Source organism: Pleurodeles waltl, chromosome 1_1, assembly GCF_031143425.1.
Source record: "Pleurodeles waltl isolate 20211129_DDA chromosome 1_1, aPleWal1.hap1.20221129, whole genome shotgun sequence".
Classification (NCBI taxonomy): Eukaryota; Metazoa; Chordata; class Amphibia; order Caudata; family Salamandridae; genus Pleurodeles; species Pleurodeles waltl.
Genome location: NC_090436.1, coordinates 385040295 through 385065834, shown reverse-complemented (window position 1 = coordinate 385065834; position 25540 = coordinate 385040295). Strand labels below are relative to the sequence as shown.

The 25540-nt window shown below is 44.5% G+C and overlaps 1 protein-coding gene across 1 annotated transcript in view; it reads right to left on the bottom strand.

Annotated features, from left to right (window-relative positions):
* Positions 1 to 18563, bottom strand: part of HOMER1 (homer scaffold protein 1) — a 720670-nt gene extending 702107 nt beyond the window's left edge. The window contains exon 1 of the mRNA XM_069223247.1: positions 17849 to 18563. Coding sequence (XP_069079348.1) covers positions 17849 to 17853 — 5 coding nt within the window. The 5' untranslated portion in view covers positions 17854 to 18563. The remainder of the gene's footprint in view (positions 1 to 17848) is intronic.
* Positions 18564 to 25540: the final 6977 nt, after the last annotated feature.

Genomic DNA, 25540 nt, shown 5'->3' with positions numbered 1-25540 from the left:
TTTGGCAGACAGCCACAGACACTAGTGGATATGGCAACTGAACACTGGGAAGAAGAGGAGGATGAGGGACACAAACTATTACAGTATGCGTCTAGCCTAAAAGATAACCTTCAGGCCCTGTAGGAAGAGGTAACAGTAAACCTAGAACGAGCCCAGGAAAAGCAAAAGGAGGAATACAATAAAACATAGCAGAACTACAACAACTGTCCTTTAGGGACCAGCTGTGGTGCTGCTCCCAGAGAATAAACTCTGGGCCCATTGGCAGGGGCCCTGTGAAATTCTACAGTAAGTGGGCCCTGTCACATATAAAATCGCTGTCCCACACAAGGGGCAAGAGGGGCAAATGTATCACGTAAATCTCCTAAAGCAGTGGGTGGAACAGGTAGAAATGACTCATCCTGAGAAGCCTGCTCTTCTTGTTACCACTACTCTTTCCCTTCAGATCACCTTTACCTTGACAAGGGAGGCAGAAGTTACATACGAGGTACGTATAGGGATGCACATAACTCTAGAACAAACAAAAAAACAGTTAAGAAAAGTGTTACAACAGTTTGTTTCTGAGTTTTCTGGGAAGCCAGGGAAGACACCCTTAGTATAGCACGATATTATTACAGAAGGCAACCAAGTTGTACAACTATGCCCATACATAATTCCTGAGGACAGGCGGACAACAGTGTAGACCGAAATGATGTTAGAGGACAGTATTATAGACCTCACATGGTGCCTAGCGTTCCCCCGTTGTACTGGTACCAAAACCCGATGGAACCCCCTAAGTTCTGTACAGACTTCCAGCAGCTCAACGCTATCTCAAAGTTTGACACATACCCCAAGCCCAGAGTTGATGAACAAATAGAAAGACTGAGGAAGGCAGTTTACACGGCCACGCTGAATCTTACTAAAGGCTATTGGCAAATACACTTGTCCGAAACTGCCAAAGAGAAAAACGCATTCTCCACCCTCTCAGGTTTATATAATTTTAAAGTCTTATCCTTTGGACTACATGGCACCCCTGCAACTTTTTAGCGTCCAATGGACAAGATTTTTTTAACCACATAAGCAGTATGCTGCGGCTTTTCTCAATGACACTGTAGTTTTTTGCTGTTCGTGGTCCTTGCATTTACAGCACTTAACAGCAGTTTTGTCCTCTCTGAAGGATGTCAACTTTATGGTGAATCAAAAATAATGCATTCTTGCTACGGACTCCATCCAGTACTTGGGCTACATTGTTCAAAATGGCAAGGTGTCCCCACAACTGGACACATTTCAGGCCATTTAAGACATTAGCCGTCCACTTACAAAAAAGGCAGCACAATTGTTTTTAGAACTCGTGAGAATTATGCACATTTTGTCACTCACTTCTCTCAACTAACTGCTCCACTTACGGATCTACTGAAAAAGACACCATCCACTTCCATCAATAACTGGAATATGGTTCACTAAAAATGTTTTGAGAACCTCAAAAGTTTGTTGTGTGAAAATCCCATCTTGATATAGCCTGAATTTACAAAACCCTCTGTGTTGCAAACAGACGTCTCCAGTGGGGGTTTTGGGGCTGTTCTATCTCAACCGGATGACCAGGACCAACTGCACTCTATTTCCTGGGAAACTTTGTTATGCTATCATCAAAAAAGAATGTCTGGCCATAAAATGGGCTTTGGAAGCATTGCAAAGCTGTTGGGTTGTCAATTTCTGCTGTATACCGATCATGCTTCTTTGGTGTGGTTAGCTAGGCATAAGGACACCAAACCTTGTATCCCAAGATGGTTTTTAGCTCTCCAACCCCTTCCTTACAGGTGCCACATCACACTGGGCTCTTGCTGCCTCTTATGGATTATTTGTTCCAGTATGCAGCTCTTCATTGGTCTGATTGGACAATTCTGGAAGGGAGGTTCTGTGACTGTGACCCCTACACAGTCGCCGGGAATCTCGATATGGCCAACAAACAAAGATCAACTGTGCGAGCAGGCAGCGCATTAGACTATGGAGATGCCTGATGAACGAACCAGCAGTCGAGTGGAGGATCAACCAACCTGGAGAAGTGTGGCACAACGGTTAGAGTGGCAGACCCTGATGCAGAGATCTGGCCGGGGACAAGGGTTCAATTCCCGCCTCGGCAGGTCTTGGGCTTAATTCCCTTGGACCAGATAATTCTCGCCTCGGTGACTAATCTAATTAATGGGTCCCACTCTGTAACTCTGGGCAATAGCTTGCTTAACCTCCACAACGGCCCTGACAGCGCTTGGATGCCTGGCTTCATCCTGAGGGTTGCCCAGCAGTGGGTCCCTCCCTGGGAAAATCCAGGAGGGGTTCCACAGTGGTATGCTTAAAGCACCTTGAGACCCAAATGGGTGAGTAGTGCGCCATACAAGTGCAAAGTTTTTACGTTTACGTTTTGACCACGGAACAACTGTGGAGGAGGCCAAAGGACGGAGAACGTGCGGAAACGGAGGCAATGGGTTGAAGCAAAGAATCTTGGAAGACAGGAAGCAAGAGGATTGTGAATGGTACCACCAAAATCCAAACAACCCAGGAGGAGGAGAGCGCCACTGAGACCCGACCGCTGAATCAGGAAAGAAGCCCTGAGGAACTTACCACCACTGCTTGACCCTCAGCTTAAGGCAAGTGCTGAACTCCCTGATTTTTGCATGTCTCAGGGGTTGTTAGGGGGTGGTGGGTTAAAGAGAGAAAGGGTGTCATCCTCCCTATCCCCAAGGTGTCTGTGGATGAATACTGGGGCGGAGCACTACTCAAAGCACAGTCTCACTAAAGCAAAACACGTGATTCACAACAGTGTCGGTGATGGGACTCACTCCTTTGGTATAGAGTAGACCTCTCAGGACAGTCTTTATTTTTCCCCTGGTCCTGCCAATAAAGCCTTCCGAAGGGAAGAAGACAATCCCAGGACTAGACGGGCCCTTATGAACAGACCGAAGAAATCATTCTTTTGGTTATTTATTTATCTGGACATCTAAGGTTCTCTATGTGTAAGTAAAAGACTCTAAAAATACAAAAATAAAGAAACAAAACAGAGAAGAAAAATAAAAATAAATAGCTGCCTCTGGTGTATCATCTTATCTGTACCGCCTTCATAGCAAGGAAAACTTATCAATATGAAATAAGCCCACATGACTAATAAAATTACAGCCATATCAACAGGTGGCCTGTGGCACAAAGGAAACAACAACATGTCTCCCCAACTCAGTATAAATTGTCCTTCAAAGATAAACTGTAAATAAGGTTTAGGAAATGCAATCATTTTGTTTTATAATGTCATCATGTCAATTTCATAAAATATATACTTTTCTATCAACTAAGTACTTCCCAACCATAATTCTCCACAGAAAAATATTTTCTGAATACACTGCACGTCTAAGTATTACTAACAGATATCAGTGACTCCCACCATGTCAAGGATGTTTACAATACGTCAACAATGCCTGCCATTATGCCAGGAACACAGTATACACATCATTAAGCCAAGGATAGCAATCATTATGTTGAGGATGCCACAATTAGGCAGAGGATGCTCACAGTAGGACCATGATGCCCAGAATATGGCAAGATTAACCATTGTTATACAATGGTTGCCATTGTGAAAGGAATCAACAACTATGCCAAGGGACAAATCATTAAGCCAGGGGGTCACCAGATACTTCTGATGATCTCTGAGAACAGAGATGGATTCCAGGGTGGGAACCTGTAGCAGGAAGGGTCACAACCACAACTATACACAATATGTACCACTGCACACCATGCACCACAGCCATCCCTCCTGAAATAAGTGAGGTTCTCACCTATCTCCACTTTCGATCAATCAGCTGCTCTCTTTGGCTCACATTCCCAGCTCACAGAGTTCCACTATGGCTTCTGCAGTCCTGCATTCAAGCCGCTCCAGTATGGCTACACCCTAATGATACCCTCGGAGGACAGAAAAGGGGTGGATAGCCTGCACCCCAGAGGCCACTGATCGTAGTCTAGAGTTTCAGTGGCAGGGTAAACATGCGGCTGAGGCTACTCACGACTGGTGCAGGACAAGCAAGGGTGAAGCTGATTACCGGAGATAGGACCAAAGTTTCAAATGTGAAGTTCATTGACAGAGGTGCCCACAGATTTCCCACAGCACAGGGGAGCGGGCTATGGGTGAAGCAGTATCACTTTCAGAGATGTTGCGATGGTGCAGAACTTTACATTTCCCTTGATGATGACATACAGAAACGTTTGTTTCATTGCGTAGCTGCCCCAGTTCTCCTTGTGCTTCGAAGCAATTATACTCCCACGGCTGACTCCCAAAGGCCCTTGCAGACAGCAGGTTTCCTGTTGGACTGCTGAAAACTCCTTTATCCTTAATGAACTGAGACTCAGCTATTTCAGCCAAGTCAGAAAATTATTTTCCACACGCAAATCAGATACGGGAACAGGTTTTCAGTCCCGCAGACACTTCCTAGTCTGTCACAGTAGTGGTCATCCGTGGGGATTCCAGTCTCAGATCCCAGTTCCCTTAATCACACTGGTGTAGGGCCCTCCTCGGAAGTCAAATCACTAAATAGTTCATTGACCTATAAGGCCGGCCTTTCATTATCCTCCCATTTTTAACCGGCTCCAAGGGATCTGCGGCTTTAGAAATCTTTGGAGCATCTCAAGTCCTGGAGCATGTTTCCTCAATATTCATTGTGTACCCACTTCATGGAGAAGAACCTGCTGTGCTCCACCTTTGTCACTTAGTGTCTGTGTGCACTATTATTTAGGAGGAATGCTAACTGAATCCAGGTGAGGAGAGCTGGCTACTGGCAGAGACGCTTTAGGGTATAGGCAAAGTGGGTTCTGGCCCAAGGCCCCAGCCTTTCAGGTGCCTCCCTGATAGATCCGGCTCTGTTCCCCACACAGTCCTGCTCCGAATTATTTATAAACATAGATTATTTAAAATACAACTTTCCTTTAATTTATTTTTAGTACACGCAATGTGTGGGAGTCTGTTACAGACTTGCAGAGAAATCTTGTGTTTGCTTTTCAACACCATGCAACATCTATAGAAAGTTCCTTTTCGGTCTAACCAGGACCTCACATATGAGATATTACAGTGGGTCACAAAGATTATGTATATTAATATTAGTGAGCTGCTACTGCATTACAATATTGAAAACCGACGTAATTATCCCTGAGTATTAGATGGAAACGCATTTTAAATTTGCACCAGTCTGCCTGTGCAGTGTCAGTGACCTGAAGAAAGAGGGCATGAAAAAGCTGAAAGTGGATCATAAATTAAAAACTGTTCCGAACAAGGGCCCCCACAATAAGTTTGTCCCAGAGCCTCCAAAATTCTTAAGATGTCTTTGGCCACGGAAGATGACCATCGCCCAAAGGGGAGGTGAGGGGGGAGGATTTTATCAATAAATGTGTTAATTCTCCAGCACACCTGGAAGGTAAACGGAGAGGATTGAGGGGAGCTTTACTAACCAGCAGAACAGATACGAGCTCCGTTTACATTAAACACACAAGCTCACCAATCAATACACACCGAGTGAACACACTCGCTCTTCACACACACAGTGGCATCCATGTGTGTCCGGCTAATGACCACAGTATGCGAGACTGCAGAGACGTTAGAAGGAGAGAGCCGTAGTCAACTTCTCCAAAGAGGTACAGGTAAAAAGGCCCATCCCAGGCTATGGATTAATGCAATCACTGCTCGCCTGCCACAATTGATTAATTGGGCCAAAATATGTGTAAAAAAAAAAAAGGGGGTGCGTGTCTTAATCCGTGTAAGCAGAGAGACTCACCGCAATTATGCGAAACTGTTGGCTCTTTTTAAGATGAAAAAAATAAAAATATCAAAAACTTTACGATTCTACACTGCCAGGAAATGAACATACGAAAGCAGAGCATTATCTACAGAGCCATGCACAAACCCTGACCCCCAGCACTCCCAATCCCCACAGCACCACTACGACCCCAACACCCTCAACCCGGGGCGCTCTAAAACCTGCTTCCAAGCCAACCCTAAACGCACCCATGGACCCTTCGCGTGCCTTACCTGCAAACTCACCTTCCACCGCAAATCCTCCCCGCCCGCCAGCCCACGCGCCAACAACCACCTCAAATGCATCCTGATCAACGCACGATCCGTCCACAAGCACGCCGTTGAACTATGGGACCTCCTGGACTCCACCGCACCGGACGTCGCCTTCATCACTGAGACCTGGATGAACGCCTCTTCGGCCCCAGACATCGCCATAGCCATCCCCGACGGCTACAAGATCTCCAGGAGAGACCGCACCAACCAAGTCGGTGGAGGAATCGCCATCGTCTTCAAGGACTCCATCAACGTCACCACCTCCACCGAAGACACCCCCCTCGCCACCGAACACCTGCACTTCCAGATCCACACCGACCCCAGGACCACCCTCAGAGGAACTCTCATCTACAGACCCCCTGGACCACGCACCCTCTTCAGCGAATCCATCACTGACTTAATCTCCCCGCACGCCCTTGCCTCGCCGGACTACATCCTCCTTGGTGACCTCAACTTCCACCTGGAACAGAACAACGACCCCAACACCACCACCCTGCTCGACACACGCTCGACCCCATCTTCTCCGCCAGCAACCACGTATCCTTCAGCCATGTATCCACGTATCCTTTAGCCACTCCTCCGTAATACACTGGACCGACCACAGATGTGTCCACTTCACCTTCAGACGCGAGACTCTCCACCTCCGCACACAACCCATCCCATGCAGACATTGGAACAAAATCCCCACGTAACAGCTTCTCTCCACTCTCAGCGACAACCAACCCACCTTCTCCACCGACCCCAACGATGCAGCCCTCAGGCTCACGCATTGGATCACCAACTGCGCGGACAACCTCGCACCCCTCAGACGCCTCCCAAGACAGACCAACACCAGGAAACCTCTTTGGTTCACAGACACCCTCAAGGAATCTAAAAAAAACTGCTGCACCCTCGAGAAAGCCTGGCGCAAGGACCACACCACAGAAAACATGTCTGCCCTCAAAAACGCCACCCACGAACACCACCAACTGATCAGCGCCACCAAAAGAACTTCCTTCACAGACAGACTGGCCAAGAACACTCACAACAGCAAAGAACTCTTCAACATTGTCAAAGAGCTCTCCAATCCTAACGCCAACTCCAACGCCATCACAAGACCTCTGCAACTCCCTTGCCACCTTCTTCCATCGTAAGATCACCGACCTACACGACAGCTTCGGACACCAGACCCAGCCAACCACCACAGAACCTACAACCCCAGCCATCACCCTCAACACCTGGACTCACATCAGCACGGAGGAGACCAAAGCTACCATGAACTCCATCCACTCCGGTGCCCCCTCGGACCCCTGCCCATACTTCATCTTCAACAAAGCCGACGACATCATCGCCCCGCATCTCCAGACCATCATCAACAGCTCGTTTGCTTCTGCCACCTTCCCCGAGAGCTGGAAACACGCAGAAGTCAACGCCCTACTGAAGAAACCTACGGCAGACCCCAGCGACCTGAAGAACTTCCGCCCCATCTCGCTCCTCCCCTTCCCTGCCAAAGTCATAGAGAAGACCGTCAACAAGCAACTTACCAACTTCCTTGAAGACAACAACCTACTCGACCCCTCTCAGTCCGGATTCCGAGCCAATCACAGCACAGAAACCGCCCTCATCTCAGTCACAGACGACATCAGAACTCTGATGGACAACGGAGAAACAGTCGCCCTCATCCTCCTCGACCTCTCGGCTGCCTTCGACACCGTCTGCCACTGAACCCTAATATCCCGCCTCCGCTCCACCGGTATCCAAGGACAGGCCCTGGACTGGATCACCTCTTTCCTCTCCAACCGCTCCCAAAGAGTCTACCTCCCACCGTCCGCTCAGACCCCACTGAGATCATCTGCAGCGTCCCACAAGCCTCCTCGCTCAGCCCGACTCTCTTCAATGTATACATGAGCCCCCTCGCCGACATCGTACGCAAACACAACATCAACATCACCTCCTACGCCGACGACACTCAGCCGATACTCTCCCTCACCAAGGACCCCACCAGCGCCAAGACCAACCTGCAAGATGGAATGAAAGACGTCGCAGAATGGATGAAACTCAACCGTCTGAAACTGAATTCAGACAAAACGGAAGTCCTCATCCTCGGAAACACCCCATCCGCCTGGGACGACTTCTGGTGGCCCACGGCCCTTGGCACCGCACCTACCCCCTCAGACCACGCACGCAACCTTGGATTCATCCTGGACCCACTTCTCACCATGACCAAACAAGTCAACGCCGTATCATCTTCCTGCTTCCTCACCCTCTGCATGCTCCGAAAGATCTTCCGTTGGATCCCCGCCACCACCAGAAAGACTGTGACCCACGCCCTCGTCACGAGCCGCCTGGACTACGGAAACACCCTATACGCAGGAACCACCGCTAAACTCCAGAAACGTCTGCAGCGAATACAAAACACCTCAGCCCGCCTCATCCTCGACATACCCCGCAACAGCCACATCCCCGCCCACCTGAGACACCTACACTGGCTTACCGTCAACAAAAGGATCACCTTCCGGCTCCTCACCCATGCACACAAAGCCCTCCACAACAAGGGACCCGAATACCTCAACCGTCGCCTCAGTTTCTACACGCCCACCCGTCAACTTCGCTCCACCAACCTCGCACTCGCCGCCGTCCCTCGCACCCGCCGTACCACGGCAGGTGGGAAATCCTTCTCCTACCTGGCGGCCAAGACATGGTATTCCCTCCCCACCAACCTCAGGACCACCCAGGACCACCTCGCATTCCGGAGGCAACTCAAGACCTGGCTCTTCGAGCAGCAGTAACCCCCTCCCCCTAGCGCCTTGAGACCCTCACAGGTGAGTAGCGCGCTTTATAAATGTTTTTGATTTGATTTGATGCAGGGACTTTCTGTCCAAGATTTCTGAATCATGGCTGTTTTTAGACTGTATTCAAAAAGCACTGCTGAACGAGAGCTTAGTATGCAGAGAGGACAAACCCAAATCCAAATGAGACCCTTTTCCAGAGCGATACAATCAGACGTCCTCAAGCAGACTTTTCCAAAAATAAGCTCTTCTGTAACCTGTAAGTAGCCCTCCTGTGTGCAACCCGGCAGATCAAATTAGCTTTCGCTTGGTTGAAATAAAATAGGTAATGTGTGTATACAAGACGAAAATATACGTATTTTCAGAACTCATACATAGCTTTACGGTTGTTGAAGTGACTGAATTTCCAAAATATATTTAAACCTAACATTTAAGTGCCAAGTCATGCAGCATTGGAGATACGCATTACTAATAGTTCCTTGGTGACAACTCTGCCTGATGTACTAAGGCGACCACTACTGTTAATCTTGCATATGCTGGCCATTAAACACTAATATTATTGGTTGCTCTGATGACTTTCATGAACTTTAAGTAGGTCTTATTATAGAAAAGGTGGGAGACCCATGTGTTAAAGTATGAGCTGTTTATGGTAAATGGATAAGATAAGAAGGTTGGTGCTACTTTGGTTGTTGCTGAGAATGCCAGACCAAAAAGAAATGAGAGAGTGCCAAGAGAGAGTACAATAGAAGGAACTTGACAGTTACAATTTGCATTAAAACTTCTACAAAATGAAAATGAAATAGCAACGTGACAAGAGAAATCTATTTAGACCGCTATGGCTTTGCAAATACAAGCAGAAAGGCAAGCTATTCAAGTAATGTTGCAAAGGCCTATAATGGGTTCAGTAATGAGAATACTACAGTGTACAAAATCCGTATCTTCATAGAAGATGCTAAGATATGCACGCCTCTTTCAAAAAACAGAAATACTAAATTTAACACTGCCACTAGAAGATGAGCGGCAGCTTGGGGCATCCACCGCAATCAAACCAGAGCTCTTCTTCAAATAAGACACCTAACTCCACATTTCTCCTGTTGGAAACCTCTAATACTGTGTTAGTCCTACTATTTGAGTTGTGGCTACTTGAGTTGTGCTTTCCCCTTTTATTTCACATCCTGCATCCCCTTAGCTCTCTACACTCAAACCCACAATTCTCGCCAGACGCATTTGAAAACATTTGATATATGAAGACAGCGGAACAGTATGGTGCTGATCAACATTTTGAGAAAAGATCATTAAAAAGCTTTATCCATTAGAAGATTGACTAAGTCCTACTAGAACAGGAGAGACACTGCTGTTTCCAACTTAGCCACTGAGCTATGCATCCAACAAACCAGATGGCAGCCACAAAGGGGATGATGATACAGCATTTGAGGCAGGAGCATCGCCTCCCCCCCCCACCAGCAGCTGGTTAGCGGGGAGAGGGGTGGGCATGGGGGTGACAAGCACAGAGGGGAGTGCACTGTGCACTCACCTCCCCTCCCCTCAAAGGGGATGTGTGTTTGGCGGGCCATCTCGGGCTGGCCAAACACACATGCACTGTAGTCTCTCTCCAGCCCACAGAGCCTGCACAGGCTCCCAGTCTGCCTGGGAGCACCCAGCCAGGACGCTCCCAGGCAATTCTGACGCTGCTCTGAGCAGCGTTAGGATTGGCCATAGGACCTGGGAGCCTGTGCCTGCCTGCAGCCTTAGAACAGGTGCACCGCCCGCCCTCTCCTCATTAACAATGCGAGACGCAACTGATTAGAGGTTTCTAACAGGAGAAAAGTAGAGTTGGGTGACTCAGTTGACGAGCTCTGGTTTGATTGTTGGAAAAATACTCCAGAAGGCTACCAACGACTCCAATACAGGAAACAAAATATTACAAAATGCTCACTTATCTCCAGATAAACTCACACCCATATTTCCAAATCATGTAGGTAATTGCTGATGCTGTACAAAGAATGAAAGAAGCTTCTTACATATATTGTGGGCCTGTCGAATAATTCAGGTTTTCTGGAGTGGTGATTGTGATTGTCATTGGCCATGCATCAACAAGAATCTACAGTTTTAAAGTTCTGAAGTTTGCTATTTAGCTATTTTGCGAAGATGGACTTGGCACTCACATGCCCCCAAGGGCTACGAGTCCTTGATTTAAATTACTGACCTTTCATTATAACTTCTTAACCTGCATAGTTTCAAGAAACTCCCACGTGATGGTATCTGGGAGAGAGGATTATGTGTGCAAAGGTTCAGGGAAGGGGTGTAGGAGAGGGACTGCTGCTGTTTGGCTACATAATTCTGTGATTATCGTATTAAATTGTGGCTAGCTAACTACTGTATTAATTGAAATACTTGCTGTACTCACATCTCAGTGCTCAAACAATAAATTAACCACATTGTTCAAAAACATTTCCACTTTTCACATCCTCCTTCTCTTTTCCACTTCCTTTTCTACTTTTACTTCTTGCGCGGGTTGCCCACCAAACTCTTTTTACATCCTAAATTGCATTTGCTTGTTTTTATACCCTCCCCTTTAGTAACGGTTCTTTCTATTCTACTCACTAGTGATTATTTCCCAAAAGAACTCCTCGTTAATGGAAAATTATCATATTCTACTCACCAGCACGGAAAAAGGTAAAAATAAAAAATTACAAAGAAGAATTTATCCAACAAGACATTTTGGGAGAGGAAAACACATCTGCACCCTCTCCAAAAAAAGATGTCCTTCTGGAGGAGCTTCCCTCGCGTGAACCAAGAGAGCCACCAACAACTTATGGTTCCCGCATTCTGGCTACCAGCAACACAGCTTGGCCCCCTGGTACAACTTGACCCATCTTCCCTTCCCCCTCGAAGCTGCCTTTCCCATTTGCCCTCATTCCCCAGACACCCATGCTTGCTCCTGTCAGCCAACCCCAGAAGTATTTTCACTTGACCGTTCCTATTCACAGGCACTCCCGCCAGACTTTCTTCCCCAGAATGCCGAATAAACCCCCTGAGCCTCTCACCCCTCACACCGAGTTCTGCTCTGTGAGAGAGAAGCACGGGTACGATTCTACAGGCCAGAGACAAACTGTGAGCACTCACAACAACTTCTGCAACACCCACTATACTGATGGCGACAATCCATGCTATATGAGTAACATGGTTGGGATTTTAACATAAGGATGATAAACAGATACAAAAAGCAGCATGTGCAGCAAACATGAATTTGAAAGATAGTAATAAATTCTTGATGCACCTTTTTATCTAACTGAAAATCTGGTATTTCGTAACAAATGGTGTTTTCCATTTTTCATGAACAGGAAACACTTTTAAATAGGTAAATTGATTTTACTTACCTAAAACGAAAAGATTGTATTTGGTAAATAAATGTGTCTCTTTTCAGAAACTGTCAAGTTGGTATTTAGTGATCACATTTTTGCCTTTCCAAAATCTTCTTAATTATGACATATGAGTGATAAGTAATGCTGAGCTTGAAAGTTGAGCCAGGCTACTTAATAGTCGCCAGAGGTCACCTACTCTGATGGACGTTTATTTTGTGATCTAAATGGAAGCACTTCATAATCTACACTGATAAAATGCGTTCAAATATTTCATGATATTATCACTAATGCAGCGTGAGACCCAAGATTGTAAAGCTGGGGTGAAGAAAAATGGTATACAGATTTTGAAAATGACAGTCCCTGTGAAAATGCATACCCATTTTTTAACTGCCTGGATTATCTTTGGTTCTTTAGATATTTTGGAAATTTGTGTTAACAAATTCAGGGTTTTACTAGCAGTTTTGCAAAGTTTTGGAAGGGTGACTCCAACACTCCTGAGGAGGGTAAGTCTAAAAAAAAGCACACCATGAAACAACTGGGCTTCTTCCTAAGGACCACTTTATAACCTATTATTTGTATCCAATTTAGGAGACAAAAATCCAATTAAACCTATTTAAGTCCGTTTTCTTCAACATATTCACGGGGCTTGGAGACCTCTGCTGCCCCAGCTTCCCATGCTTTCTTGGATTAAATCAGACTAATTTGCTCTGTTCAGTTCCATGCAGGTGTTTATGCCTTACCATGTTTAAATTTCAACAGCTGCCACTGCTCTGTAAGCCGCTTTATTACCCCAATGTTCAGAGTCCATTAAAGCAACTGCCCCTCGCTTTCTGGGGCAAGCACTGGCAAAGCTAATAGCTCTCCTTAGAGAATTCTGCCTTTGCCAATGCTTTTAGCCATGCGACACAATATCACTGATGCTGGGCTTCATGGCTAAAGAATGCTAAGACAAAAAATAATGAAAAAAGGCTTTTAAAGCAACTGACCACGTCAATTTCTAGGCATGCGCACCACGCATGTGCCACCTACAAAATGACTGACAATTTTTTTCTTTTTAGTTACCAATCCAAGTTAGATCAGTAACGGAAAAGAAAAAAATGCATGAAAGTTTTTGTCTTTTTTTTTTACTGGTTGGGGGAAGCTACATTGGAGGCACAACTCGGGGAACGATGCAAAATGTTAGACAGGGGGAAGAAGGAACATTAAGGCACAGGCGGAGGAGACTTTTTTTTTTTAAGCAGGTGGAGAAAGCCACGCGGGGCAAAAGCAACACAAGGACACATGTGGGGGGATCAAATGGGCAAAAGAGAACAACATGGAGATGATGCAAGAAAAAAAAAAAAAACACACGGATGAGAAATAAATGTGAGGGGAATGGAGAGAAGCACATTGGCGAGCGAGGGGAACATGGAGCACGGCAGAGACTGCAAAGCACAAGAGGGAGACAGCGGGAAAACACATGCATTCTTGTAGAATACCTAATGAGAAAGAAAAAAGTAGGTGCCTTAAAAAGTGAGCAGTTGAAGAAGATAGTATTGCATCCATGATCTAGGGGCAGGAAAAACAAAAGAAGAAGAAGGAAAGCTCACACAACTAATGACTAAGATGCAAGCAAATGAGACTGACAATAAAGCCAACCAATGGTAAGCATTGAGCTACTTCTATGCCCACTGTAAGATAACAATATGTCTTGCAACAGACAGCATTTGTGCTGTCTTAGGTAAGACCTAAAAAAGAAGCCTTGCCAAACTTCGCTTGTAGTAAACTTCAAGTAAACTCTATGAAGGTTGGATTAAGACTACACTGCAAATATGCTTCTTGTAGTAAACTTCAAGTAAACTCTATGAAGGTTGGATTAAGACTACACCACAAATATGTTTCTTTTCAGGAAGCATAATATCATAGCCAAAGAGGTAAGATAAAAGTTCTGAAGCTGAAATGCTTTTGAACATTTAAAATGTGTGGCATTTTTAAATCGCATTCCTATTTTGAGGCATGAATTTGAATGTGCAACACTAGACTTATTCAGGTACATGGGAGCTGTAAAATTAACTATGAAATACAGATAAAATGGGCTTAATAAATGATGCTCATTGACAAGATGCCCAGTACTTGGATCAAGTTCAATGCCTGCATGATTGAAATCACCCACTGAAGACCATTTGTTTAAAGCTGAACACAGACAAGGCCAAAATCATAATCTTCGGGAAGAGCACATCACTGTGGAACACCACCTGGTGATCAACACAGCTGGGACCGAACCCACCCACCACCCACATCAAGAACCACAGGATCATCATTAACAACAAACTTGACATAACTGTCCAAGACAATGCTGTCACTGTCTCAGGCTTCCATACCCTGAAGATGCGGAGGAATATTCCAAATGGCTCCCAATCAGCACCGGAAAACCGTTATACCTGGCCTGGTCACAAGCAAACTGAACTATGGGAACACATCCTCTATGATGGCATAAAAATAAATAAAATAAAAAATAACCAGAAGGCTGCAGACCATGCAGAAATCGGAGGCCAGAACTACTCTCAACCTCCCACACCACACTCATGTCATACCATGCCTGAAGAAACTCCACTGGCTCCACATTCACCAACGAGCACAAATCAGACTCCTCACCCACACTTTCAAGGCACTACCTAACACCTGCCCAGCATACCTCAACAATTGCATTGGCTTTCACAAACCTTCCAGACATCTCCGCTCATCCGGACTCCTACTTTTACAAATCCTACGCATACGGAAAACCAGATCAGCAGCCGAGTCTTCTCCTACATCACTCACAAAGTGTGTAATGACCTTCCGCAACACTTTACAGCCACCTCCTCACTTCTTGACTTTCACAAGAAGCTGAAGACCTTGCTTTTAGGGTAGTCAAAATAGGTCCTAGGTGTGCCTAGACTCACACCTGCTCAGCACCCAGATACCCTGCCAGATGACAGCGCGCTCTACAAATCTGAAACACATAACACACAACACCCATTGAATAAAAGGGAAAAGTCTCCAAAATACTGAGTAAATAGCTGGAGCAGCCATAAGTGTATCACTTGCAGAGATGTACTTATGTTTGAGATCTCACAGAAGTGATACATGAATGACGAAGAAAAGTAACTTTCGTAGTTTCTGTGATAATGTCTGTGAACAATAGCTCTCTGGAGGTCTGTTAATTGTGAAGAGCAGAGAACTGGCGGTTAGTTGTAGGATTAGTTTAAATATTCAAAAGGTGAGCCCATCTTTGTTACTATTTTATTGCCACCCTATGATCAACATATTTTTCAGTTTTCTGTTGCTGTACAGCTAGGCATGTGCAGGGTACTAGGTACACTCTTCACTCTTCCATGTGGAGAACTCTCTTACCCTGCAGACTACAAACGAATTCGCCTATTCTAATCCTAACTACGTCATCCGCACCTTGTTTGTTAATGTGTGCAATTCTTTTAGATGACACACTACAAACGTCAGTGAATATCTACAAAGCTAAGACCCATCCGAGTATTTCCAATGAGCACCGCCCTGCAACTTCCCGGGAAACACCCGTGTTCTTCTCCAGGCCTCGCCCACACTTGTGAAAGTGAGAAAATGATCTCCATCTGGGTGATTTTCTGCTGTCCTAATTGGAAGTTAATCTGTAGATTTGCGCACATCCGAATTATTTGAATCAGAATCGAACTTCTAGGAGCGCACATACAACGTTCTGTGTTTAAGGTTCATTATGGTATTGAAATATACTGGATGCACTCACCGGGCAAACGTGCATAATTGAGCATACAGAAAACAATGACCCATCAACAGCCTATGATGCCTATGGAGGGTGCAGTACCCGACTTTTTTGTTTTAAAGAAAGCTATTCTTTTTAGCCACAAGTAAGAGTGTTGTCTTTGCTTGCTATGTGCAACATAAAAAGCATTTCTCTCCTTACTTGAACAGGGAAGCTAGAAATATGAATGCCATGTAATGTTCTCTACGTGCAACCAGTTGAGTGCAATTTAACACAAAATGCATTCAACACCAAGAAATGTTACATGATTTTATCTAACCTAGCAACATCTCTTATATTCCTTGCAATACACACCCCTCCAACAAGAATAACAATCACTAATCCAGCACACGCCAGCAATTGCAAATTTTCAAGCGTGCCAGGAATGGCACTTTGCACAGTATAACTCCTGGGTTGTGCTCGTTTTGGATAATTTGGGTGTCGTCATTGTGCTTTCTTAGTGACTTCCTTTCAACAAACCTGCTCCCTGTGTACCATCGGGTGAGTAATGTACACCTCCAGAGAGCCTGCTTAAAATAAATGGCGTTAAATTGTTAAGCGCCCATGCCCGCCTCCGATACCCAACTGTTTAAGAATAAAGGCAAAAAGCTCAGCGAATCGTACAATTTTAAGACAATTGACCTGCATTTTGAAAGTACATTCGGCTGCTACTGTGCTGCGAGACACATCTGTTGGTCTTAGGAAGCATTTGATATCCAAGTCTCTGTCCGAAACAACAAAATGACAAGTAGGAAACAATTGACCATAACACATGGGGTAGCGCTCCTGGAGATGCAGGCGGCTCGGCGACGTGAAAGGCAGACTGAAGGCAGCAACTCTGTGAAAATGTGGTGCTGAAGGGACAGCGTCCTCCAGCAAAACATACCCAGAGCTGGAAGGACTGTCAGCAGCTTCGCTCCCCGCGGGCATCGACACCAAAGGGCACAGCTTAAACTAGCAAGATGTCTCAATGACACCTGGGCACCACGGTGCCGTTTCTCGTTTAGTGACCAAATACATTCTGTGACCTTTGGTTTTGGATGATTTCAAGCGAACTACTGCGACTAACCACTAAAAGGAACATAAGACTGTAATAAGAGAACAGGGTGTATCGGTACCACTGAGCCACACGGTCACTCAACCACATCCAGATGTGTGGCAGTCAAACTATGATTAACTTATCCACGTGACTGGAACGTGCAGCATAAGCCAGGTCGTGACACTCTCCTTAAACCCCAAGCAACAGCTCTCACCACCAGCACGGACAATTGTTGTCTGCTATACCAGTTTGATGTTAACGTGGGTAGAACATATTTGTGCTCCGGTTAAAGGGAGCTGTTGTGTATTTTAACTCACTATACGGTGTTCTGCATGGGTAAAAGGCAATAGGGACTCACGAGAAAGGATAGATAGTAATATTATCAGAGGACAGGGGACGCGAGAGCTAAACTATGGGCTTCAGAACATCATTATAAACATAGAACTCATTGCGAAAATAACTATCACGGAGCCGCCATCAGTTAATATGTAACATAGGCTCCATCACCATTGCTTAACAGTTATGGGTAAGTCGTCCTCCGCGGCGTTCGTGCTATGTAAATTAAAATCAAAAGCATGCACACAGATGCATCTAAAACGAATCGATAGGCACGGAAATAGAAAAAATCCTTCATTTGCCGCGGTGGCATTCCATATAGCAGGCTTCAGCCTTGGAAGGAAGGTGCATTAGGGAATAGGGCTGCCACCGAGAAGGGAGAATATGGCATGCCTTCAGCCATGCATGTGACTTTCCAGGAATAGCTGTCAGAGCAGGCATGCAATGAACCCCCAGTGCTTCTAGGAACTGCAGTTTTCGATGCAAATGAACGCTTACCCCATTTTACCAAGATGAAGAAATGCTTCGGAGTGATGTACACTGGGGCCAGGCGTGCTCCTGCTCCGTGCACTGTTGCGAGGCTTGGTGTCCGGCGGCCGTGCCCAGGGGTGTTGGGGAACGGTCCCTCCCTGGGGGCGACTGGCAGTGCTGGAATTCCTAGAACGGGGCGCGCTACAGATGGGCTTCCATGAGTCCGGGGCCGCAGTCAGGCAGCGCTAGGCAGCCCCGATCCTCGGCCCATCGTGTCCCAATGCCGCGCGATCCGCTGCCCACGCTCCTCGTCCCACACACCAGAGCCGGCGACCCGCCCCCTGCTCGCACCGGGCGCCGAGCTCCCAACGGGACCGGCGAAGACTGCAGCGGGGGCTGAGCCGCGCCACCGGTGCGAAGAGATGTCTTCAGACCTCCGCTGAGCCGCCCACGGGCTTCAGAGGCACGGCTGGCAGGGCATGTAGCGCGCCCCCGGCAGCAGCACCGCCATGAACGGGGGTACAGGAAGCCATGTCAGCCCGCGCTACGGTGGACGTCCGTCGGTCTGAAATGTCCTTGGATAAACCGCTTTTTGAGACTGAATTCCGGTGCCCGTTATTTGCACCTTTGACAGACGTCTTTTGTCCAGTAATTACGGTAATTATGGCAAGCAGAGCCAGAGCTGTAGCACCAAAGTGATTACAGCCAATCGGCTATGCGAGAACATATCTATTTAGTGCCGGTGAAAGTGCAGTTGCTCCGAATTGGGTTGGAAAAACATTTGTTCGTTGGATTGGTTGGAAGAAGCTCTTTCAGTTGTCTATTGGCTGTGGGCTTCGACGAAGGCACAGTGGACTACGATTGGCAATAGAACTAGTTGTTAAAATGGTTATTGGCTGTGAAAACACCGAAACAACACTGCGACCAGCGATTGGTTGGTGAACGTTTGTTAGTTGTTCATTGGCTGCTAGCTTCAATATATATACTCGGCAAAGTACTCTAAGGGCTGACTTCCCATCACTAGTCTTTCAGTCAGAGCGGTTCGATCACTCTCGTTGAGTGCAGGGACCTGTGGGGGCAGTCTGCTGTCCGAGTCTAGAGTCTGAGATCAGAACTGCCCACATGGGAAAAGGTGATAATCTCGGCGTGAGCTCAATGTCCTGTGGTTTTGGGGAGATCCCATAATCTTCCCGTGCCTACTAAAATATGATTGTGTCCTTGTGTAATGTAACTTCGGTGCTCATATGAAGGCTCCAATACTTATGATGTTGAAATTAGCTTCTTATTTGGCCAGCATCTTATTCACAGACTGAAGTTAGGTTTTAATTCCGCCACCATTTTATTGCTGGTAGAAGTTAGAATCTGTTTGGCCACACACTACATCTCCCTACAAACTCCATAAGGGCTTACAAATTGCGACCTACCTCATGAATATTGATGAGGTAGGTCCATTTGCAAGCCCTTGCGAATCGCAGTATGAAACTCCTGGAGTTTCATACATTCCAATAGCGATTCGCAAAAAATCGCAATTAGGTCATCGCTATTGTATAAAATGATGCATCTGGCCCTGTATTTTCTCCCATCACTGTCACCTCAGATCACCAATTTACATATTGATTCTCATATAGAGAGCATTCTTCTACAGTACTTGAATGTAAATTATCTGAGTGAGCACTAATTGTCACAAGAGGTGGCACCAAATTGATTGCCCTTACCACAATGCTTTCCTATAGAGTTACATCTGAATATTGTGGTTCTCTTGTAGGAAAACCACATTGGCTCACAAATGTGTATTTTGTTTTTCAAACACACCACATCCTCTTACAAGGTCCATAAGGATTAGTCTCAGGCAAACAACTTTTCCACCAAAACATTGTCCCACTGTGCCACCCAATAGTCAATACATTCCTATGAAGCTATAGGCGAACGAGAAACCATTCTTTCTCCCATGAAGATCAACTTGGCTCACCAATTTTCATATTGATCCAAATAAAGAAGCTTGGTTCTACACTACCAATATAGAAATTCCCTAAACCTACCACAATTTGTCACAAAGGGTGGCACCAAACTGGTTGCCCTCATCCTCAATTCATTTCTAAGCTTTTATGTCTGAATAGGTAATTGCAGTTCTCTTAAAGGAAAATCACACTGGCTCACAAATATGTACTTTGTTTTTCAAACACACCAAATCCCACTACAAGATCCGTAATGATTTTGCATGAGCCAAGCAACATTTCCACCTGTGCCCACTATCCCTCCATCATGCCAATACATTTCTATGGAGTTACAGACGCATAAGTAACCATAATTTCTCCCATCAAGATCAGGTTGGCTCACCAATTTTCATACTGATTATAGTAAACGTTGCATCCCTCCATAATAGTTTTAGGTACATTTTCTGAGTCAAGCAAAATCTGTCACAACAGGTGCTACCAAACAGATGCCCTCACCTCAATGCATTTCTAGTGAGTTACATCCAAATAAGTAATTGTGGTTCTCTTATAGGGAAAATACACTGGCTCACACATATGTATTTTGTTTTTCAAACACACTACATCCCCCTACGAAGTCCATAAGGATTTAGCCTAAACGAAGGAACGTTTCCACCAAAACATGGGTCTGCTGTGCAGTCAAAACATTCCTATGGAGCTACAGGCGAATAAGAAACCATCCTTTCTCCCATCAAGATCAATTTGGTTCACCAATTTTCATACTGATTTTAATAAAGGTATAATACCTCTATAAAATTTGTATGTAAAGTTTCTGAACCACAATAGGTGGCACCAAACCGGTTGCCCTCACCACAATGCACTCCTATAGAGTTACATCCGAATAAGTAATTGCAGTTCTCTTATAGGAAAAACATACTGGCTCACAAATATGTATTTTGTTTTTCAAATGCACTACATCCCCCATTGTAGTACATGAGGATTTAGCCTGAAAACAAGCCATGTTTCCACCGAAAAATGGGCCCACCATGCCACCCAACAGTCAAAACATTCCTATGGCGCTACAGGCGAATAAAAAACCATCCTTTCTCCCATGAAGATCAATTTTGCGCACCAATTTTCATACAGAACGTAATAAAAGGAGCTCCGCTCTACACTACCTGTATGTATATTGCCTGAGCTGAGCAAAATTTGTCACAACAGGTGGCACCAAACTGGTTGCCCTCAGCTCAATGCATTCCTATGTGGTTATGTCTCAATAGGTAATTGCAGTTCTCTTATAAAACAAATCACATGGTTCACAAATATGTACTTTGTTTTTCAAACACACCACATTTTCCTAGAAGATCCATAATGATTTAGCCTGAGCAAAGCAACGTTTCCACCGCTGACCTCTGTTCCACCCTCAAGACAATGCATTCCTATGGAGTTGTAAATGAATAAGTAACCATCCTTTCCCCCATCATGATCAACGTGGCTCACCAAATTTCATATTTATTGTAATAAAGGTAGAGACCCCATATAGTACTTGTACACAAATTTTCTGAGCCAAGCAAAACTTGCCACATCATGTGGCACTAAACTGGTTGCCCTCACCTCTATACATTACTATAGATTTACATCTGAATAAGTAATTGGGAGTCTCTTATAGGAAAAACACATAGCTCACAAATATGTATTTTGTTTTTCAAACACACCAAATCCCCCTACCAGGTCCATAGGAATTTAGCCCGAGCTAAGCAATATTTACACCAAAACATGAGGATAACAAACAATCCTTTCTCCGATGAATATCAACTTGGCTCACCAATTTTCATATTGATCCTGATAAAAGGAGCTCCCCTCTACACTACCTTTATTTAAAATGCCTGAGTTTAGCAAATGTTATCACAACATGTGGCACCTTAGCCTCAATCCATTCCTATGGAGTTATAGACAGATAAGTAACCATTTTTAGTCCCATCAAGATCAACTTGGCTTACCAATTTTCTTATTGACCCTAATAAATAACACACCCCTCCTCACTACCTGTATGTAAATTGCCTGAGCTAAACACAATTTGCCACAACAGGTGGCACCAAACTGTTTGCCCTGATCCCAACCCATTCCTATGGAGTTATATTCGAATAAGTAATTACGGGTATCTTATATGAAAAACACTTTGGCTCACAATGATGTATGCGGTTTTTGAAATACACCACACCCACCTACAATATCCATAAGAATTTAGCCTGAGCCAAGCATTGTCTCCACCTGTGGCCACTTTGCGACCCTCAAACCAATGCATTTCTATGGTGATATAGACAAATAAGTAACCATACTTTCTCCCATCAAGGTTACCTTGGCTCACCAATTTTTATATTGATTGCAATATATGGATAATCCCTCTGTAGTACTTGTATGTAAATTGTCTGAGCCGAGCAGTATTTCTCACAAGAGGTGGCACCAAACTGGTTGCCTTCACCCCAATGCATTCCTATGGAGTTACATCTGTAGAAGTAATTGTGGTTCCCTTATAGCTCCCAAATATGTATTTTGTTTTTGAAACACACCACATCCCCCTACAAGGTCTATAGGAACTTAGCCTGAGCCAAACAATATTTCCATCAAAACATGGGTCCAATTTGCTACTCAACAGCCAATACATTCCTTTGGAACTATAGGCAACTAAGAAACCGTCCTTTCTCCCATGAAGATCAACTTGTCTCACCAATTTTCATATAGATCCTAATAAAAATAAAGAGAGCTCTGCTCTACACTACCTGTATATAAATTACCTGAGCAGAGCAAAATTTGTCACAACAGATGGCACCAAACGGGTTGCCCTCACCTCAGTGCATTCCTAGTTAGTTATGTCTGAATAGGCAATTGCAGTTATTTGCTAGGAAAATCACATTGGCTCACAAATATGTACTTTGTTTTTCAAACAAACCACATCCCCCTACAAGAGCCACAATGATTTAAGCTGAGCCAAGCAACGTTTCAACCTGTGCCCACTCTGCCGCCCTTAAGCCAAAGCATTACTATGGAGTTATAGACAAATATGTAACCATCCTTTCTCCCATCAAGATCAACTTGACTCACCAGTTTTCATACTGATTCTAATACAGGTAGAATTCCTCTATAGCACTTGTATATACATTTTCTGAGCCAAGCAGAATTTGTCACAACAGGTGGCACCAAACAATGTGCCTCCACCTCAATATATTCCTATGGAATTATGTCTGAATAGGTAGTTGTAGTTATCTTATAGGAGAATCACATTGGCTTACACATATCTACATTGTTTTTCAAACACAATACACCCCCCTACAAGATCCATAAGTGTTTGCCCTGAGCCACGCAACATTTTCATCACAACATGGGCTCATTGTGTCACCCACCAGCCACTGCATTCCTATGAAGCTGTAGACAAATAAGAAACCATTCGTTCCCCCATGAAGATCAACTTTGCTCACAAATATGTTTATTGATTTTAATAAAAGGAGTATTGCAAATGGTTCACTCACAATTTAATGCATTTATTTACAGCTATGTTCAAAAGACTAATGATGCAGTGTGTTGTGGCATATATTATGTCCCGTCACCTGTAAATAAGGTACTCGTAATGCTGAAATAATGGGAAGTCTTTAACCAGCGGTAGCAGGACATAAGCTCAAAGCATAAAAAATAGTTGGATCATGAAATCTGAAAAGAAACTTGACAGTCACGGCTAATGCTTAGGCCCCATACTAAAAAACATTTTTATACCTGGAGGCTCAAGTTCTTATCAAAAAGGCTTGGAGACGTTCCAGACAAGAAGAAGTTTAATGGAAAATGTTCCTCTCTGTAGTGCTATATCCATGAAATTAATACTTTCCATGACAGTTTGTCTAGAAATACATATGCAAAGTATATTTCTGTTGCAGACTCCCATACAAATAAGATGCAGCAACTGCTTCTGGACTCACAACTTTACTGTCCTAGGAGGAAACACCAAATAGTGCAGTCAAATATAGTCAGATAGCTACTGCCTGCAATTTGTATGCAAATAGTATAACCCCATTATCACACTTGTAGTCTATACAACTTCAAAGTAAAAGAGGGTCCACAAAAACTTCATTAGAATATATTTCATATGTGAGGATTCACTTGCCCAGGTTGTACAGATATTGATAATACGCATGTTCTCATTGATGTGACTTGCGCTTACTCTTGCTGCATTGGTAGGAATTAAGGGACATTTCCAGATGCCATTCAACTGGCATATAGGGGAAGTAATACTTCTAATCTGTCATGTGATGTGTCTGTTGTCTGTGAAGTTGATGTGTCTAGTTAATATAATGTAAAGCTAATAATTATACAATTTACAAACATAAATGCCATGAAATACATCACTTTTGCATTCAAGTGCTTTCTGTCGGGTTTTAGGATAAGGAATGAGTATATGAAAAATAGTTACTTTAGAAGCAATCAGTTTGCTACTCCAGAAGTGTTGTTTATATATACAAACAAATTTGATTATATTTCGTAATGTTTCCTCATGCACACATAGTTGCTGTTTGTCTTTAGTCTCTGATAAAAAAAATCCATATCTGTAATATTATCAAAACTAAAAACAAATAGTTGTAGATGATTGTTGCTATTGACATAATTGGCAACAGAATTTTTATTGTCTTCATAATTTGCAAGTGTTTGGTCCACTTCTAATTTTTTCCATGCTAAGTATCTTTGGTTTACATATCTCTCCATTCATTTTGTAAATGTCTTCAAGCCACTCGTTTGCCGCCTTAGTATCCCAAAACATTCTCTTTCCCTGTGAAATGAAGAATTGTATGTAAAAGTTTATCTGTGTAACATTTAGGGCCTTATTACGAATGTTACCATCTTTTGGTAAATCTGCCGAGATGTCAGTCACCAAAAGAGAGCCATGTTGGCCGTAATCCGACCACCTTATTACAACTCACACAGCGAAGTCTGCCAAAATGCAGCCAAAATTCAGAAACTGCCAGGACACTAGAGGGCGGGACAGAGGCAGTCCCACCACAACCACTACATGCCCGCCAGAAAGCCTCAGATCCTATTACGACCCACAAATCATAATAGCGGTTCTTCCATTGCGGAAGAACAACGGCGGTGCAAATCACAGCGGTCGGCGGTCACATCAGTAATACACCACACCACATTGGATAGTTTGAAAACCCTACACCAGACACACATCCACACATCCAACACACCTACACACTGCACTATAAAACACAACTCCTTCACACCCCACAGTTATTTGAAACCAAAACGGCATACACTGCTAGATAGAGGCCACACACAAAAAAATACCAACCATAGAATAGGCACCCCTACACACCTCACATAGCACCTCATCCCACACCTGCCAGAACACCCAACACATACATTAGTACCCCATAAATTCAACACCACCGGTCAACAACTTATATCACAGCACCCAAACTTCATCACCAATTGATTTATCTTATTATTTTATTCTTCCTCACCGTTTCGTCCACCACTACCATGTCCCCACAAAAACATCCCTATTTCACATATGATGAATTGAGGGTCATAGTGGACAAAATCATCAGAGTAGAGCCACACCTATTTGGAGCACAAGCCCAGCAAACATCTATTGCAAGGAAAATGGAGCTGTGGCAAAGAATATCCGACAGGATGAATTCTGTAGGCAGCTACCCAAGCACAAGGGAGGACATCAGGGAGATGTAGAACAACTCAGGGGGAAGGTATGTTCCATGGCCGCCAGGAACCATCTGGCGGT